The 21,353-nt window shown below is 31.3% G+C and overlaps 1 protein-coding gene and 2 long non-coding RNA genes across 16 annotated transcripts in view; 2 read left to right on the top strand and 1 right to left on the bottom strand.

The window, feature by feature from the left end:
* The window catches only part of LOC146997266 (uncharacterized), a 261,762-nt gene that overhangs the window by 61,822 nt on the left and 178,587 nt on the right, over positions 1 to 21,353 (top strand). The window lies entirely within an intron of this gene.
* Positions 1 to 21,353, top strand: part of LOC146997267 (uncharacterized) — a 247,059-nt gene that overhangs the window by 51,135 nt on the left and 174,571 nt on the right. The window lies entirely within an intron of this gene.
* The window catches only part of LOC146997265 (cullin-5-like), a 201,600-nt gene continuing 189,278 nt past the window's right edge, over positions 9,032 to 21,353 (bottom strand). For 12 of the 13 annotated variants that reach the window (XM_085816273.1, XM_085816278.1, XM_085816280.1 and 9 more), the window contains 2 exons: positions 9,980 to 10,087; positions 9,218 to 9,260 (listed from right to left, as the gene is read on the bottom strand). In XM_085816273.1, the coding sequence (XP_085672399.1) occupies positions 10,080 to 10,087 (8 nt within the window). In that variant the 3' untranslated portion in view covers positions 9,218 to 9,260; positions 9,980 to 10,079. Of the gene's footprint in view, positions 9,051 to 9,217; positions 9,261 to 9,979; positions 10,088 to 21,353 lie in introns of those variants that run through there. The other variant, XM_085816272.1, reaches the window with a different exon arrangement.

Here is a 21,353-nt window from a genome sequence, read left to right as displayed (position 1 = left end):
GAGACTGTGTATCAGAAATTCCAAAGATATACTCATTTCAAAATTATTTTGCAATACTGCCATTAAACTGAATTGAACTTGAACCATTAAACTGAATTTAATGGTTCAAGTTCTTCACGAACATGATATTTAGCAAATACAGGTAACACAGAAAACGTTAAAAAAAAGCTTCTTTGGGCGTAAAGTAAAATCTGAAGGCCTTCCGATTTTTTTTTTCTTTTTTGGCAGCTTATAAATGAGTTGTTCGTAAGTTACTTACTGCTTCATTATAAATTTTTAATTTTGCAAATAAATCATATTGTAATGAAGCACTCTATTTTAAACATTCCAGTTTTAACAATCATTCATTTTCTGTGAACTTTAAATATTGTTTTGAGTGCTTAGTTTGGTAAGGATATATATTTCACAGAAGGAACTACGCTTTTCACAGAGCTATTATATTATGCAATAAACACAATACTTTATCATTTAATTTCATAGCCAAATATTCATTCTGCTTTAATACCACAACTATCAAATTTCACTTTCCACCTTTTACCTCCACTTTTCCAAGGCCTTGAGAGTGAAATGAGAGTAGTTGGTAATAAGTAAAATAAAATGAAAATAATAAAACAACACAGAGTGCTGATAATCACTAAACACCAAAAGACATGACAAACAATACAACATGTACTACTAAAGAAAAATTGAGAAAACTGGCAACATTTGTTCTATGGCAACGGCAGATTATAAATGCAAAGATGTGATCCCAATAGTTATTTTTTAGAACTTCTCAACCCAATTACTGGCAGCTGCATTAAAATTTTTTTATTTAAATACAATATTAAGCTATGGGCTGTATTAAAGCAGGCTGCAGGTCAGATTTGGCTCACAGGCCAACCCCTGGTCTCTACTATAAACCAGCGGTTCTCAACCTTTTGATGAGTGCGTACCATCTAAACAAAAATTGAAAACCTTTAGTACCACCACTACAAAATACTACTACACCACCACTCTTGCATAAATTTACAAGTGTTAGAGAAAAAAAACTCAACTAGGATGTTGGGGTTTTAATTTTTGAATTTAATAGTTAAAAATACTTAGCTTCTTTGCATACCCCCTATTTTTCTCTTGCATACCACCAGTGGTACGTGTACCACTGGTTGAGAACCCCTGCTATAAACCATTAAAGAAAACAGAACGATAGCCACTTTGCAAACAGTAGGTAATGCTACAAGCAATGTGGCATCATATGTATGGGAACTGACTGCTGTGTCATGCCCCAATCCCAAGGGTTTCTGATATTGCTGTACCATTCACAAGCAGTAAATGAATAAGACATTTCTTTTCTTTAGCTCTTTTAACCAGCCATATAAAAAAAATCAATGTTTCTTTAATGAAAAATTATAGAAAGATTAATTCAAAAAGTCTGACCAAATTTTCAGTCTTACTGTTTAATAAAATTATTTCTTGAACAGTATCTTCATACATAAAACAGAATTAAATGATAAGCCAGTTTTTAATGTATAGGAATGTTAAAATTACAGAAGCTACCATGATGAAAATTTTATATATTTCTGGATATACATATTTTAGATGTGCAAATAAAAAACGTATCATGTGTGTGTGCACATTCTGTCTGTCTACCACAAGAATATCTCTTAATAGGACGTCTATAGCTGTCTGTTGCTAAAGAAATAAGCTCTAACCCATTTTGGTAGTGATGTCTCAAGTAAATGCATTTAAGTTTGACAACTCAATGTCATTAATGATAAATTGGTGATACAAACTTTTTTATGTTTATTTTAAGCATAATACTCATTATGTCTGTAATTGTTTTCTCCTCCCTCCCTGAGCCAAAATTCACCAGAAACAAATTAACAATAAAATTTTACCTATTTGAAATATACGAGGCCTATTACTATAATGACCATTCTTAATAGCTGATTGTTCAAAATGGATACTGGTATAATTATATATAACATTCCCATTAATACAATACACATTATTATTTTATATAACCATATAAAAAGTAGACGAATTACAGACATATTCCTAAGGAGTACACATAAAATGTTAAGAAGCATGGATATAAAGCACCTTATCACCTTAAAAAAGTGACAAAAATTTGTAACTTACCAACCCAAGAACCACTATTTCAATGAAGATCTTTAAAGTGCTGATTAACATCTTTGTTAATGTTTACATCTTGAAACATCCTTGCTAATTTGTTTACATAATCAGCAGGCATACCAACATCCTTTGGTGTGAGGGGATAAATAAATAAATAAATAAAGGTTAATAATAAGCACAATTTTATATATTATAAAACTCATATCAAGATAAAAATTTAAAACTTTACTTACTCTTAACCATTCAACCATAATTTTGTCTTTCTCACTGTCAGCTGAAGACTCGAGAATGAGACGTCTTGTGAGATGAGATTTGTAATACCTCATGAAAATATCCTTATTTTGAACATACTTCAAAACTAAAAGCTGAAGAAATAAATCGGAGAGATGAACATGTGTACATATGAATTTTAATTTTAACAACAGTATCATTTCAATCGGCTTTAAGCATCTTTCTGCTTCAAATATTAGTTCAGAGTAATCAATATTTAAAAACCAGGAAACCATTTCTACAAATCTGATAATATTAAGTTCTGATAATATCTTTAATTAATAAATTAGCCTGCAGGGGCCTTACTGTTGGTAAACTTTTCATTTTTTATTATCTTTTAAAAATTATCTTTTTTTATTACCTACATCAACCTTAAAAGTGAAATTTCAAGACTCTACCTAAAAATATTTATATATGCAGCATGTAAAATTTCAATTAAATAAAGCATTTGGATTAACTGTACAGATGCCTACACCTACAATCAGAATGCTAACACACAAACTTATTATTGTTTCATTATAGTACATAAATCTAGCAGAAACAATACTTTTATTGAACATAATTTTTCTAATAATTACAGAAAATATGCATAATTAAAAGATATTTCATGGACACATAAAACATATTTTTTATAAAAGTTTATAAACTTGTAAAGAGATAAATCTATAAGATCTAAATATTTTTCCTCTTATGATTTTTGGAAATAAAAGATAGTAAGCATTGAGAGTTAGTATACATGGGTTTGTACAGATTAATGAATCAAAAGGAAATGTAAACAAAATAGTTTTAGGAAGGAAAGAATGGCTTCCTCCACAAATCTCAACAGCAAGCCATACAACAGTTTTCCTACAACTTGCAGAGAACTTAAGGAATAATCTTACTTGGAACAATAAACTGCTCTGGTTGGAAGAAAAACATAAAATAGATTAAAAAAATTATTGAAGTTAAGCATATAAAAAGTGATTTCCAAAAAGAAGAGCATTACACAATGCATAAAAAATGTGAAATGTTCATTCTAGATGCTGTCTAATCATTTTAACCCTTCAGAGTTATGGATGTAAAATTCCATATTCAAGGATGGCTTTACCACTTATTATAACTGAAATTTTCTGCCAGATGAATCTAATTTTGGATTGCATGTGTATTGGAAGGAAAGGATTCGAGGTACAAAGTGAGAGAGTCATTCTAGAATTATAAGAAAGAAAATATATTTATGACATTTCGGAAAACTCTGAAATTTCTAATGCTTCAAAATCTGTAATGTTTGGAGGGTTAAGAACATGATGATATGCTTTTGACTAGGTGATATTATCGATTGATGTATAAGAAAAATACAAATAACAATGTAATACGTAAGGCTAATGATTAAGCATGATCACAATCCACCAGTAGCATGGACTAGGTCAGCTCTCTTTTAGATCATGGGTCTCCAAACTATGGCCTGAGGGCCAAATCTGGCCCGTGAGCACTAACGATCTGGACCACTAGGGATTTCTTTAAAATAATGTTATAAAATTTTAAATTACAAATAGAATATGCAATAACTGTTTCGTATAACAGCCAATCCAGAAATACATTGCCTATCATGCACATTCTTTGTAAAACATATTATACAAACATTTCTAAATTTACAATGAGTGAAATACTGTAACACTGTATGTATAAAAAATCTCACATGGACATGCATGACCTCCTCATATGTCCTTTAAATTATACACATTTTTTGCTGCATTTCATTTAAACTTATTTCCTTGAATTCCATTAGAGATATATTTCTCACTCACTTTGCGACAAGGCAAAAATACATAAAAACTCAAAACAACTTCAAACAAAGCAAGAGTTTAAATTGTAAACAAATGGCACATTCATTAGGCTTCGTAGCACTTAAACAACTTTTAAATTGTTGATAATTCTACAATTATTGCATGCAGATTAACTAAAGTAATAAAAACCTGACCCGAAATACAAGAACACCATAATTCAGTGACTTTTAAAGGAAAAAGATGCACAATTTACAAACATATAAGAATAAAAAAAATGAGCTCATCGAGCCAGGTAACAGAGTGCGTATATATATACATATATATAGAGAGAGAGACTTTTGATGCAGCAGATTGCAATCAAAAAGGGAGGTGCACAACTAAATGTTATAGCAGTGCCATATAGAGAATTTAAGACTACTTGCTTTTGAATTTTGCAAGATACATACGTACAGACATCATGAAAAAAATCTCTCCTAAATCCATTTTGGGGGAAAGAGTCTCTTTATTCTGTGCGTGCGTACACAAAAAATCATTTAAATAGATTGAAGAGAGGTCAAAATGGATATTTTCATTAAAACATGATATCCTAAATTTTTTACAATTACAATACTTCGCACTTACTTAAAGGTTTCGTGTGTTATCTTTCTAACTTTTATAGTACTATGCTAGGTCGGTTCATAGAAATTTTCAGTAGTGATTTTATTTAAAACTTAATTTTTGTTCTTTTTATGTAGTAATTTATTTTAATCTTGGAGATGTTTTTTTCACACAAAACTTACCCAAAATATAAAATACTTATGAGAGAAAGTTTGCCTCAGAGAAAAGTGTAAATAAAATACACTGATAAATTGTGACAATGGGGAGATAAAACTACTGAAAAGTAAAGTACATAAAGAAATCTGTAATATTCTGGGACAAAAATATATTTTTGAAAATGTTTAAAAACAGCTTTAAGAAATTTATATTAGGTGAAACTGCATAAATGTCTAAAAAACAAGACTTTTCATAAGATCATAGCACATAAATCCAATCACAAAAATCTCACTCCCTCATTTAAAAACATGTATGCTGTTCCTCATAAATGCTGTTCATTATAAATGCTGTTCATTACAGTGGTATGATGAATTAACTGGATCGTAGCTTTGTGAAAGAGCCAATATGGCCTACTGGCTAAAATGTTTGGAGACACCAGTTTTAGATCATATGACAGAAGAATCAAAATGTATCTAATACATACAATTTTGGATCTACTTTTTTTTTATATATATGTTTTCAACCAACATAAAAGTTTAAATTGTTTTAAAAATTCTTATCTCTATAAAAATGAATGCATATTTTTGATAACAGTAAAATTATCCAAAATATGTGTAATACAATTGATTCTTGAATATTTAGTTTTTCTATAAAACAGATCAAAAAAAATTTCATATTTTTTAAACAATGAAATGAAAACTTCATCAGGATGGCAAAATGGACAATATTTACAATTTTGGATCTACTTTTTTCCCATGTTTTCAACCAACATAAAAGTTTTAATTTTTTTTAAAATTCTTATCTTTATAAAAGTTAATGCATATTTTTTATAACAGTAAAATTATCCAAACTATGTGTAATATAATTGATTCTTGAATATTTACTTTTTCTATAAAACAGATCACACAAAAAATTTTTATTTTTTAAAAAATTAAATGAAAACTTCGTCAGAATGGCAAAATGGACAATATTATGTTTTTGAGTACCACCCCCCCCCAAAAAAAAACATGCCAGTTTTAGTTCTAATTATTTAATTAGGAATGACTGATGACATAATTCAATAACTGATACTTTTAATAACAGATATTAATCATATTATATGGTAATATTAATTGGTGGTAACTTAAATATTCATTACTGAATAATAAAGAGGGTGTTTACACATTTTCAAAATAATTTAAATAAAGAATTGAAGAAAAACAAATGTTTTGCAGTAAAAATTTGAGGCCACAAATTATTCATTGAAACGAGAAAAATGGTTTGATTTTTTTTTTTTTAAATTTTTCTTTCAAAACGTTGCTTGCAAACAAATTGTGGACCGAGGAATATGTTTTTGCGCTTTCCGAAGAGTAATATTCCTATTCCGTAATTCAGAAACACGGTGAAATGAATCACATTACAATTTCTAAGTGGAAAATAAGCAATATTATTCTTCAGAAAAGGAAAAACCATCAATGGACCTTCTACATGGAAAGAAGGTTCCAAATGAATACCAAAAAAAAGGTACATACTGTTTCTAATGCCTCTCAAGTTTATTCTTATTCTGTAATTATGAAGCTTAGAGCAATGTATGCTATTATATTTTCTAAGAGCAAAATAAGCAACATTATTCATTGGACATGAAAAAAACCGTCAATTATTACTTCTGCATTGAAAAAACTTCAAGCAAATATTCAAAAAAGGTACATACTCCTGTTTCTATAGTTAAATCATTAGTAACCAGAGAAAATCCGACGATGCAGAAATCAATTGTAAAATCTTTAAATACATCCGTACCAACAATAAATAAAACAACAAACCAAGACTTACAACTTTAAAAAATCTAAAAAGCATAATGTTCACCAGCTTTCGCCAAGGCATGTGGCTCAAGACACAACAGCTTGCAGAACCCTGTATGAAAACTATTTAGCAGGACATAAATGAAAATACATTGCGACCTTTGCTGAAGCATGGTTTTACCTAAATGATGGCAACAACTAAAAAAATGTTTTATTTGATACTGAAAAGGAAGAGAAAAAGAAACCATAAACTTAGTTCCGTCAATGCATAATTAAGTTTCTGTAATGGCTTTATGATTGCCGCAGGATTCTTTTACAGTAGGAAAATAAAAATAAGAAGAGCAGAAAAAAATTTCAACATTAATTCACTATCAAGAGAAAGTTTTATGACCGATATTGACAATAGAAATTCCATTTCTTTATGCCAGTGACTTTCAAAGCGTAAGAATTTATCAAGACAAAGCAAGAAGAATTTATCAAGACAAAGTCATACTTTGAAAAGTACCACAGAATTTCTTGAAAAAATGAAGACCGATCATATATACATATAGTACAAAGTCCGTAATCCGGACGTCCATTATCCGGAATGATCTATAATCCAGACCTCAAAATCCAAAAACTTTTTTTGTATGCTTTATGCATGCTCGTTATTGCTCGTTTGCGCATGCACGTTGGGAGGATGTGTCTCCAGACACATTAAAAAATGCTTGGCATAATTTATGGCCAGCTACCATATTTCATGGTGACCATATTTCATGGTCATTCATAGCCGCGAATTTGAAGGTATTCGGACATCGCAAAGTAAAGGTGAAATTTTCCAGTTATTGGATTTTGTAAAGAAATGTGGAGAAGCGATAATAAATGAAGATGATATAACAGAAGTTTTTCATTGGGACGACAATGCCCCAATTATCAATCAATTAATGGACAGCGAAATCTGTAGTATGGTTCTAGATCCAGAAAATACCGCTTCTGATAGTGAAGAAAGTGACAGAGAGGTTATTGAAAACAAAAAAATTTCGATTGATAAGTTAGTCGGTATTCGCAACACAACAATTACAGGACTTGAGCAGTGGAACTTTGTAACTGAACAAGAAATTATGTCTGTTTATAGAATTAAAAAGAAAGTATTGGCACAAAAAACAAACCAACTTAAACAACTTACATTGAAAGAAATGTTTAACACAGTAAACAAATAAATATTAAGCTTTTTTGTGTAAATTTTGATACCCTTTAGATCATAATTGCTCTTTATTTCATAAATTACAGTTTCATATTTTTAATTGTGTAATTTCTGTATGCAATCTTACCAGATTTAAATTGATGATCTTATGATCCGGAAAAACCCCTAATCCGGATGAAGTCCTGATGAGTCCGGATTATGGACTTCATACTGTATATACCTTTTTAACGTATTCGAACAAAGTTCCCTGACCTATGGACTACTGTGTATCTAGTGTCTCAAAATGAGCTCTTTGTAAGTGCTACCCACCACAATTGATGAACCCTGGAAGAAGTGGAACAGGAATGGAGATCAATACTGCCAAAATTTTATGGAGAGTCTTTCTATCATGGAAATCAGAAGAGCCCTTCCATCATAGAAATCATGACCCAGACTTACAGTCCAGTAAAAAGGCTATCAGATCGAACATTTAAAAAAATACTCTTCACATTTTAAACATAAATTAAATGGCCCAAAAATTATTCTAAAAATGTGTAAACACCCTCTGTAATAAATAAACGCATTTTCATAAGATATTGAATAATTAAAGAAAAGAAGAGAATTCCAGTTTTTATGAAATCTTAAGTTTATTCCCTGTTGTTCTTTAAAGTGGTTAGCAGTGCAAATGCCATATTATAGGACCTGAATTCGATTCCTGGAGAAGATATGGATGTTTGTCAATTCCCCTTTACTGGGGTACAATATTGAATACCCATGGACAATACTTCTGAGGATGAAATAGCTAAATGAGTGATATGCTCAGCCATTCTCAACCAATGCTTAATAAGTATGTGTCCACCCAATGGGGGAAAAAACAAATCTCATGCATTAATTTGAAAATTAAGTATTAATTTAAAATAAAAAAATTATTTTCATCAAATTTTACATTAACTAACAAAAATTTGGTATAGTTATGTAATGCATACATATATATTACATAGAACTGTAACTTAAAACATTTAAATCTGTCAATTATATTTTATACCTAACTACTGATAGCAGAAAATATAAATACATACCACTCCTTTTAATTTTTTATCAACTTCATCTGATGTCAATTTTTTGGTGAGAGAGGTTTTCCTAAGCAGCACATCACAATAATTAGCTAAAAGCTCGGCACAGCGAAATTCTGGTTGAGTTCTGTTGCCAATCCTGTAGAGAAGAACATTTAATATTCGGAAATTATTAAATAGCATTTTCTAACAAAGTGAGCAGAGCTACTTCAAAATGTACATTTTTATGTGACATTAAAATTAACAATTTATGAATTTTATGTGAAAAACACATATGATCTTACACTTTTTGCTTTGTAGACCACTCTAAGCAGAAAACAGATGTATCGTTAACAACTTCCTTAAAAGCCTGTGAATGAAATATTCTTAAACAAATAAAACAAAATACTAATTATTATTATTATTATTATTATTTACTATACACCTATTAACTCTTTCGCATCGATAGAGACCCAAATCTGTTTCTCTCAAACATCTGAAATGCCTGTATATACAAATTTTTGTTGGAATGGATTTTCTTTTCCCATTCAAAGTAGAATGCTACAGCATTAGCAATAGCTTACTTTTTTAAGTGAAGCGATTACTCTCTTGTGTGGTTTCACCCAGCGTGCAGTTTTCCCTTGGGACACGACTGCAGTTGAAAGCATCAATAGTGAAACATTGACAATACATAAAGAAGAGCAAAGGCACAATTCAAATAACAGAGCTACTTAATAGCTTCAAAAGAATGGTTGGTATGTCATTTAACAACTCCCGAAACCAATGCGGCATGCACTAACATGATGAAGAAAAGCACCAGGTAGAAATGTATTCAGACATTTGAGCAACCTGCTTATATCTGAATGGTCAGACGTTTCGGGTGACTTCGATGTGAATGAGTTAAAGCTGATGGAATATTTGCTGAAATTACAGGAATACCACAAGAACATTTTTTTTTTTTTTTTTACTTTTACTTTTAAGAAATACATAAATATATTTTTCCCATTGAAATATTTCTGTTAAATTTGATTTTAACTAGAACATGCTATATGGTAAATATCTCAGTTATAACATAAATATGAGCAATACCTTATCTCTTGATGTTAAAAATCTAGGATCGTCATTAAATGCTTCCTTGACTAGCTTGCTAAACCTTGCAAATAATTTTAATAATTGTTCTACATATTTTTCAAAGTCCTGTAAAAATAAACACACCAGAAATATAATAGTAAATAAATAAACAGAAATTTAAAACAGATGCTATATAATAACAAATGAACTTTATTTTATGGTTCAGTTTCAAACACCAAAATACTTTTAAAAATTTATATCCTCCACAAATAAGATCTATAATTCTGATTTTTTTTTTCCACGCATAAACACAATGCTAGTTGCTTGAGAAAATAAATAACCTTTTAAATTTTTTAAAGTGACTTGGCATAATTCATAGTCTCAAATCATAAGAAACTATTGTATCGTGTGTAAATTTCTCTCGATTTTCAAACTGAAGTGTATTTTCTTGTAATTATTTTGTTACCACTGATAAAAAATGACCTTGATTCAAGCAGATGTTTAAACACAGTCTCTTCCACTCACGCTGTATAATTCTAGAGTCTGTTTTGGCATAAATTTTGTTCAGTACAGTGCTAAGAATTGAGAACTTAAAAATTCATTTTTGTCATATTATGTTCTTTTAGTTTAAAAAAAAAAAAAAAAAAAAAAAAAAAAGTTATTTTAATGGCTAGTCAAATTTGTGATGTATGTAGAAAAAATGCTGTTTTTAAACCCACAGTTTGAAGCTGCTTTGAAACACCTAAAAACCGAAATTTCAGCTTCGGGCATGGTGCATGCTCTGGACAACCATGCACAGTAAACAAGGACCTATAAAAGAAGCTATTGCTTAAGTTTACATGATACAATTCAGGAACTAATAGACAGACTAAATATTCCAAAAAGTATAGATCATTTGAAGAAGATCAGGCATGTAAATCCACTGCAACGTAGGAGTACCCCATACTTTATCACAGAAGAATACGCTTGCTCAAGTTAGCAGGTAATTCTTTGCTAAAAAGAAATAAAGAAGCTCCTTTTTTGAAATGACTCATTAATGTACATAAGTGTACAAGAAGTGTATAATATACTATAACTATAAGAAGAAAAAAGATCACAGGGTAAACCAAACAAACTTCCTTTAGCAACACTCACAGAGGGCACATCCCAAAAAAGTAATGCTTTGCATAAAAGAGTCTGCAAATGAATTGCATACTATGAACTATAGCCACTAAATCAGATAATAAATTTTGAAAATTTATTCCAAATGGCAGTTTATAGCAGCAATAGAAGCAAAGCATGAAGAACTGACCAACTGTCCAGGTGGGCCCCAGATTTCAGTGAATGTCAGACAAAGGCATGGAGTACAGCTGGAGGGCTTTATGACATTATCCTATATTTACTAGATTTTAATCCCTTCAGATCACTTCAAAATTCTATGGACAGCCATCTACGTTGACTGTAAAACAGAAGTCATTAACTTCTTTATGAATAAACCTAATGACGTTAAAAAAAATATTTTGCAGCTGCCAGATAAGTAACTAAAAGTCATAGAACAAATTTGTGCTTATGCGATGAATTTTCTTGTGTTTTGTAATCATCAAAATGTTGCAAAATTTTCCAGAAAACCTATACTTTTTACATTGGAGCTGTCTTTTGGAATCTTGTAAATTTTTTAACCATCAACAAGATAAATCATGTAATTCCTAAATTAAGCTTACTAAAATAACTGCCAAGAACATACCAAATTTTACCACTCCAAAAGAAATTAAGGATATCATTAGAAAACTTTATAAGGAAAAAAACTGATGTGAACACCACAATGATTTCCTTGTATGGCTTATTAAATTATACACATTTTTTGCTGCATTTCACTTAAACTCATTTCCTCAAATTTCATTAGAAATATATTTTACATTCAATTAATTCAGTTCTGATTTCATGGCATAGCAAAAATATATTAAAACTCAAGAAATCTTCATTAAAATTGTAAAATGCAAGAAAACCTAAAGTACCAAATACAGTTTAAAAAAACAATTTTTGCAATAAAAATTAGAGTTTCTATGCCAAAACAAGCAGTTTGACCATTGGACAGAAATTTTCGGCATACAAAAATTGAAAGTTAAATACTGGCCTTCCTCCACAAAAAGAAACTTAAGTTGGTGCACCAACTGATTTAATTCACTATTCTACTAAGAGCTTCAGATGTAAACGAATTGCAGCCTCATTAGGCTTAACATCACTTAAATTTTAAATTGTTGATAATTCTACAACTATTGCATGCACACTGACTAAAGGGCATAAGCCAGAATATAACAACATTATTCAGTCACTTTTAAAGCAAAAAATGCAAAATTTCTCAACATATAAGAATAAAAAGCAGAGATCACTGAGCCAGGTAAGAGGGTCATATATATATATATATATATATTTAAAATAAAGTTAAAAGTAAATTGGAGTCAAAGCAAGGTAATCCTGGACAATATTAATAACTGCATCCTTTTAAAGGGGTTAAACATAAAATCAAAACATTTCAAAATAAAAAATTATCATAGTAGTATAAAACTTGAATTCTAAAAATGTAAAAAGGGAAAATATACACTCTTTTGAAGAAAAAAAAAAAAAAAAAAAAAATCGAAGCACCAAAAAAGACTTTTGCAATCATGATGAAATTTGGTATACAAAAACATATTGATCGAACATGCAAATGATCAAAGTTTCAAGGCAAACAGGAATTGCGATCATAGCCCGCGTTTCTAGTGAGCAATTTGCAAAGTATAAAACCAGTAACAGAGGAGGAAAATTTATCTTTCTTTGTTGCTGCCCTTGTAATTCCTTCAAGAAGCAACTAAAAATGCCATTACGATGATTCGAAGATCTTACAGACAACTAAACAACTTAAAATGTGGTCCCATTGTAGGGTTGTATGAAGCTGGGTGGTCACAGCGAGCAACAGGCAGCCACCTGCAGCGTACACACACTGCTGTGCAAAGATGGTGGCAGCAATGCTTGCTACAAGGAAATTGCCGACGAAATGAAGGCTCTGGAAGGACAAGAATCACAAATGCAAGGCAAGATACCAGGTTCAAACTGCCCCAATGGTATCACTGTCGACCATTCAATGCACTACAGCCATGTCTATAACTTCCATGGTACCGCCCTCCATCTCATGGCCCTTGTCTGAGGCAGGGTTACGCTCACAGAGGCCTTTAAGACGTTTGCCTTTGACCCCACAACATCGGCAGAGTTGTCTGGAGAGTGGGAGTTTCTTATGAAAGCAGGTCATCTTTAGTCATCCTCCGTACATCTTTAACAGCTCAATGATATGTTGATACCATCCTGAGGCCGGTTGCATTACCCTTCATGGCCCGTTGTCCTGGGGCCATTTTCCAACAACATAATGCCAGGCTACATACCACTCGCATATCTCTGGACTGTCTCTGCGTAGCTGATACTCTTCCTTGGCCAGCAAGGTCACCAGGCCTTTTACCAATCGAGCATGTCTGGGACATGATAGGCCGCCAGATTCGGGCACCACAAAATATTGCATATCTGGAGCGACAACTGGTGAATGCCTGGCAGAATGTGTCGCAGAATGACATTAGGAGCCTCTACCACTCATTGCCTCAACAAATTCAAGCATGCATTGCCGCCAGGGCGGTTCAAACAGTTGACTAGCTACTAATTTGAACACTCAATGCGTGATTGTGAGCCGTGAACAAGTATTATGACCTTGATTTTTTAATCCTTTTATTATCTGTGTATGAGCCATACACATATTCAATTTTATCAAAAACAACCACTTCCTTTATGGTGCTTCAATTTTTTTTTTTTTTTTTTTTTTTTTTGCAAAACAGTGTATACAAGAGCATAAAAATTAATCTCCCATTATTCAAACTTTAATTCAGAACTCATCAGGGGAAAATGAATAAAAGCTTCATAAAAGTTAATTAATATGCTTCGAAAATGCGTTTTGTTCTTCTGGTAAATTTGAGATCAAAAACCGACAAAAGAAGGAAATTTATAATACATACAAACTCATATTAAACCAAAAAAAGTGAATCTGAACATTACATAATGTAAAATGATTATTCAAAAAAAAGGGGGGCTAAAATCATTATATGTATATCTGAAATTCAAATTGAAATATAAAGACAGATCACAATGTAAGTGTATTTTAAAACAAATAGTTATTTAAACAATATTCTAAAAATGAGTGTTCCCTGATTATGTTTAACTAAACTTTTAATTCCAAGAAAACGAATAACTCTTCATAAAGATTGCTTAAATAATAAAATCAAAGCACAGCCCATTTCGGCAAAAACTGAAAGTCTAATAAAAATAAAATTGAAAGAACCTATGAAATATAAAATTTAAAAAATGCAAACTTATTGAAATCATATCACATTCTTCAAACGAAAATTTACTTAATCCTTCAGATGACCAAACTGAGTTTCTTGTAGAATTCAGAGTGGCTCTGAAGAACCCAAAGATGGTAGTTCTTGGAAAAAGTATGCAATGAGGTTCAGTCTCTAACAGCAGAGCTAAGTATTTAAACGTGTGTTCAAATAAACCTCTCCTGTTAAACTCTGTTTGTGGGGAAGTCAAATGTGGGTGCGGTCGTGAAATTTACTACCACAGGGAAGGGTGACCACCAAAGTTCAAAGTGGCACCGTTAAGAAACTCTAAAAATGCTGTCTTCTGTAAAATCTTAAAATTGTGAAAGTAGTACTGGCTCAAAGTTGAGGAAAAGAAAAAATATATTTAAAAAGATAAAAGTCTTCATATAATTGGGGTACAAAATGTTTCTGAAACTAAAAAGCCCCATTTTAAGCAAGAAAATTTGCCAGTAAAATATTAATAATTGAAAAGGAAAAGAAACAAAATCTTTGTACATATTTACATTAAATTTCTTACCGTAGCCACCCAACTATTACCTCTGATTAGGATTTAAGTAATAAATATCAATTCAGAAGTCAAACAACAAAAATCAGCGTTATATTTTCAAAATTTTCACAGGACTAGTTTCGATGGTTCTGCCGAACCACCATCCTCAGCTGCAAAACCGCAAATGAACAAGATAGGAAATAATGATTAGATATGATAAGAAAGCCTGGACAAGAATAAGCAAGTGGCGCCATCTGTTGATGAAACCAGAACTAAAACATAATTTCTTTAAAGGCCAAAGGCAAAGATGGATTGGAATTAGGATCATTAACTAGAACAGAAAGGTTTTTTTTTAATGTGAAATGCTTCTAGAAAATCCATTTCTCGAATGGAAGATGTTTTTTGAATAATTTTGGCAGCAGAAAAATTGAAAGTGTGATTTTCGGACCAACAATGTTGAGCAACAGAAGACTTCTGTGTTTCCTTTTTTCTAACATATGACTCATGTTCCTTGACGCGAAATTTTAAGGCTCTCTTAGTTTGGCCAATGTAATACCACACTGGCAAGGAATCCTATAAATACCCCAGGAATTCATATACAGAATGGGGTCTTGGAGTATGGAACTCGGAATTTTATTGATGGGAGAATAAACAACCCAAAAGTTAAATTTCTGCAAAATATGTGCAACTTTATAGCTAATTGATGGAAAGAAGCGAATGACAACAGAATTTTTATAATCTCCTAAAACAAGAGTGTGCCTTTTAGTGTGTTGAGATGAGAATTTTTTAACTGCTTGATTAATAATGTTAGGTGAAAAGCCCCTGTCAATAGCTATTGCTTTTAAATAATTTAGTTCTTTATCAAGGGATAGTTTGGAGGAGCAAGCTTGAAGAGCACGGAAAACATAGGAATAAAATGAAGCTAACTTTTGTTTAGTCGGATGACATGATTTAAAGTGTGGTAGAAGGGAAACCGATGAAGGTTTACGGTAAACCGTAGTACTGAAATTGGATGTGTTATGTGTGACCAGAATGTCGAGAAACAGAAGAGAATTGCAAGTCTCAAATTCAAAAGTGAATTGAATAGCAAGATCAATAGAATTCATTGTTGAAAGAACTTTATTTAAATCATCTTTATTACCTTCAAACAGGGTAAAAGTATCGTCTACGTAATGGAACCATGCCGGGAAGTTTAATGTTTCAAACAATTTTGATTCCTAATAATGCATGTAGATATCAGCCAGGATGGGAGTGAGGGGGCTTTCCATGGCTAATCCCTCAGTTTGCTCGTAATATTTATTTTGGAAAACAAAATGTGTTTGTTTCAAACAGAGTTGAGTGAGAGAAATTAGCTCATCAATTTCGATGCACGACAAATGAAATTCACGAAATCTGGTTTCTAGACATCTTAATGCACCTTCCACTGGAACATTGGTGAATAATGATTTTACATCAAAAGAAACCATGAGTAAATTTCTAGGAGAAATGTTTTAACCTTTTTTACAAACTCTATTGAATTTTTTATTGTGTAAATGTTATTGTCTAATAGAGTTGAAAATCTAGAAACTAAATATTTAGCTAATGGATATGAGGCAGTACCTGAGTTTGATACAATAGGGCAGAAAGGAATACCACTTTTATGAATTTTGGGAAGAGCATATAATCTGGCAAAATTCGCAACAGATGAGATAAGCGAATGTTTTAAGTTGCTTGAAATGATTCGTGAAAATTTGATTGCAATTTTCATTTTTGACAGGTCCGAAGGTGAAGGATCTTTAGGGATCGGATTATATGGTCCTTCGTTTAAGAGTTTAGTGACACCATCAATGTAAGTGTTCTTATCCATGACAGCTATCTGGCCACCTTTGCATGCCTCTGAAATGATAATATACGGGTTAGAATGAATTTCGCGCATTGTAGCTCTTTCTCTCACAGTTAGATTTGGTTTCAAAGGTTTATTATTGAATTTCACATTATGAGCGATAAGATGCCTAATCATTTCTTTCTGTGAATCTGAAACTTTACTGAACTTTAAAGTTTTTTCGATAGGAGCCAAAATCTTTGGAATCGAGAGTTTACAGGTTTGTGAGAAGTTAAAATTATATTTTAGACTTCTCTCTTGTTCTTCTGAAAGACTAACATTAGAAATATTAACTATTGGCTTGATGTTTACAATGGGAAGATTTTTTTGAACTACTGGAAGACTGTAAAAAAAGTTTTTCGAATATAACTGCAAGGGTGTTTTTATGACGGTTAACTGCATTCTCCGTTCTAGACCAAGACTTTTGTTCAAGGGCAGTGAATTTTGGATATGAATTAGGGAGTTCCAGATGAAGCTTATAGAGTTCATGTTCAATTTTGGACAATTGTTGACGTGTATCCCTTATGATGGACCGAAGTAAGGCAAGCTTGAAATTTAACAGAATTCTTGAAATGCGACTGGAAGGTTTTTGATTAGATTTGATTTGAATAAAATTGGAGATCAATTTTTTACATTTACATTTAAGTAAAAAGTCAAGATGATTCAGGAATTTTTGCTGCTTCAGGTGTAATTTAGTGAAACGATTAATGGATGAAGGCATGATAAACAATGCAGAAAATCAAACTAAATAATAATAAAGCACATACAAAACAGCAGAAAAAACTTTCACTGAAACGAATAGAAAACAAAACGCTTGTAACCAAAATGCATGAAATCAGACAAGCAAAGCACAATATCCAAATATGCGAAACATAAACAGAACTAGAAAATTGCAAAAAAGTACTTACCGAAACCCATTCAATCACAAAATGGCGGCCACACCATGTGCAAAAAAGGAAGCAAAAAATAAGCCGTTTTGGGCTCGGAAACACATACAAACGCAACACGACAAAAACCACGTGGAAAAAAGAAAGCACAAAATAAGCCTGTTTGGGACTTCTATAATTAAGACACAATAACACGCCGAACAAATACTAATTCAGAAGTCAAACAACAAAAATCAGCATTATATTTTCAAAATTTTCACAGGACTAGCTGCAAAACCGCAAATGAACAAGATATGAAATAATGATTAGATAAGAAAGCCTGGACAAGAATTTTTCTGTTCTAGTTAACGATTCTAATTCCAATCCATCTTTGCCTTCAGCGTTTAAAGAAATTATGTTTTAGTTCTGGTTTCATCAACAGATGGCACCACTTGCTTATTCTTGTTTAGGCTTTCTTATCTTATCTAATCATTATTTCCTATCTTGTTCATTTGAGGTTTTGCAGCTGAGGATGGTGGTTCGGTAAAACTATCGAAACTAGTCCTGTGAAAATTTTCAAAATATAACGCTGATATTTGTTGTTTGGCTTCTGAATTAGTATTTGTTCAGCGTGTTATTGTGTCTTAATTAATAAATATCATATCACTATAAATGAAAAATTTTTTTAAAAGTAGTTAATAGCAGCTTTCTTCAGGGTTATAGAAATTTTGAATAGAGGTGTTTTATTCTCAAAGAGAATTTTGACTAAATAATTTATTTCTTCTTGTAAGTATTCGACTTTGTTACAAATACTTTTTATTCTAAGGAGCTGAGTATGTATGGTATTTAGAATTACTCTTCTGGAGATACTGGAGTGTCAATAGATTAGTTTAACAGTAGGAAAATCAAAATTTCTTCTTGTCATAAATTTTGATATCTTTAAAGTTGATAATTTGCTAATCAAGTTAATTAATATCTCCTTGTTGAAAGTTAGTTTTATTGAGTTTCAAACATGAAGGATAAATGTGATCGAATTCTATTTTATTGAAGTTATTGATTGCAATAATATCATCCATGTATTTGTATATGCTTTAGTAATATGAACTTTGTACTTGAGATAACTGTTGTTGAAAATGAAATTCCTTGGTGAAAAGGTACACATTATAGATCACTGAACTAGATCTTATTCCCATTAGGATACTGTTGATTTGCTTAAAAAAAGCATTATTAAAAGCAATGTAATTATTAAAAAGAATACTTTCTAAATACAGCTGCCATTCTTCCTTGGAAATAACCGTAATAATTTGTGGAAATAAATCTGGTAGAGTTAAAAGACTGTCAAATACTTCTTGCAACGGAACAGCCATGTATAAATTCTCAAAATCATTAACGGAAAATAATTTTAATTTTAATAGTGAGAAGCATTTCTAGTATCTGTGTGTTATTACTTATTATCCAAGTGAAATTGTGATCTTGCATCTGTGTGTCTTAATTAAAGTAGAGAACTGTTAAGTATTTTAGCAAAACGGTTTTCTATTTCTTTCATGTAATTTCTGGTCTTGTTAGCTATAAATTGAAATCTGGCATTTTGTGAAATTTGAGCAATGCATAAAGGTTGGAGAATCTATTGTAAAATATACTGGTGGTTATTTTAAGTCTTCAATGAATTGCAGTGAAACGTCTTTGCAGAATATTCGCCATAGTTACTGCGGCATGGAGTTCTTCTATAATCAGATTATGGTAGAAAACCTTTTAAATAATACTAAAGTTGTTACTGGCTTTGCCAATTTTCGTAATGGTAAAAAAATTCTTCAATATTTTAACTTTCTTGTCTAAATCTCATTTATTATGTGTTCTTTGGTATGCTTTTTGAAGTCATGGAGCATTGCTTCTTTCTATTCTAGATAAGTTGTAGTAGGTAAGTTAGTTTTGTAGCTGGAGAAGACTATGGAACTTTCTAGATTTTTTCCAAATTATTGGATGCTGAATTTTTTGCTTACTTTAAAAGTGGGTTGAAATTTGGTGCCAAGATTCATTAAATGCTTTAAAGTTCTGTCTTTAATAATTTCATAATTGTCTTTAATAATTTTTATATATAATTGGTGCAGCTGATTGCAACAAAAAAAGGAGTTGCACAATTAGATGTTATAGCACTCCCATGTACAAAATTTCTCTGTTCTACAGCTAATTGTTTTTGAGGTAAGCGAGACACATACATATGTATGTACAGATGTCATGGAAAAAAAATTCCTTCTGAATCCATTTTGGAAAGAAATTCCTTTATTCAGGCCATATGCACAGATATCATTGAGGAGGAGGGAAAAAAAACCATTCAAATGGATTCGAGAGAGGTAAAATGGATATTTTCATTGAAATATATCCGGAAATGTTTCTATTACAAAGCTTCCTTTACTTTGTACAAAGAAGTAAAAAATGTTAAGAAATGATCCAATTACCAAAAAATTTATAAAATATGCATCTAAAACTATCACATGACTGTGCAGTACAATAAATACCTAAAACATATATTTTTTAAATGTTCGGGAACTTGCAAACATTTGCATACTACAGAAAGAAGGGAAAGAAATCATGCCAACTTAATAGCTGGAAATCATTTAAACTTCTACCAAAAACACATTTAGAAAGAATTAAATAATGTCTTTCCTTATAAAATAATATATTTGGTTTCAAAAGACATCTTTTTTACCAGAAGACACTTTCTATAAAAATGACATATCAATCTGGTATTATTATTCTTTTTAAAAACAATTTTAACTTCTCGCCTATTTCTAATTAACTTAAAAAATTCTTATTACAAAGAAAATGTTTTAAAAACACTTAAGCATTAATTAAAATACTTCTAGCATGTTTAATTAGATATATATTACCAAAAAAAATCTATCAAATATAATACAGTCAAAGTAAAGAATTAATGGTACTTCCTTATTATAGTGGCCCCCAAGACTAAGAATCGCCAATCAACAAGATATCTCACCAGCTAGTGAGACACAAAGATATAAATAAATCACACAATATACAATAACAATAATACTCAAATCTTGTTGCCTAAGAATAGTTTTAACAATCATTATGGCAAGGCCATTTTTCTGAAACTGCTTTTAATTGATTCCTCAAAAACATAATTTTTGCCTCCACAGAAATTCTGAAAGATATGATTTGAGGTGATGTTGAGCCATGGCCTGTTGTTTACCACCACGCCACTTGGCTAAACACCCCATTCTATCCACATCTAGAATGTGGAATCGGTAGGGAAAATGACGAATTCTGATTCCTGAAATTTTAAACACTCCGATTCCCTCATATATATATATATATATATATATATATATATATATGTGTGTGTGCATGTGTAATGTTTTCAGTTATTCCCACACATCGTGGGTGAATGGTGAGGCTATTCCATTTCACGTTTTGGCAGATGGTTGACGAAGCTGGGATGATTGCAACACGGAGAAAAATGACGACTCAGGACTTTTCACTTTTAACAGCACATCTTTATTTTATTTTAAAGCAGATGATTTTTTCCAGATGAAGTTACTCAAATACTTATTCAGTAATTGAATTATTAGATACGACTGACTTATAACGTTCTAACAAAGAAAGAAGAGCATAGCGGAGGCATTAGCCGAATGAAGGCGAGAAGGCATCTGTGTAGGAGAACTTATGACGCAGCATTTATATGAAAGGTTATGTAACAGAGTAGCTTCTAGAAAAATGTAGAAAGACTTATGACGCAGCATTTATATGAAAGGTTATGTAACAGAGTAGCTTCTAGAAA

Source organism: Stegodyphus dumicola, chromosome 5 (genome assembly GCF_044657685.1).
Source record: "Stegodyphus dumicola isolate Sdum_Otavi_A_Nest chromosome 5, ASM4465768v1".
In the NCBI taxonomy this organism is placed as follows: domain Eukaryota; kingdom Metazoa; phylum Arthropoda; class Arachnida; order Araneae; family Eresidae; genus Stegodyphus; species Stegodyphus dumicola.
Note: the sequence above shows the minus strand (reverse complement) of the source record. Positions and strands in the feature narration are given on the sequence as shown.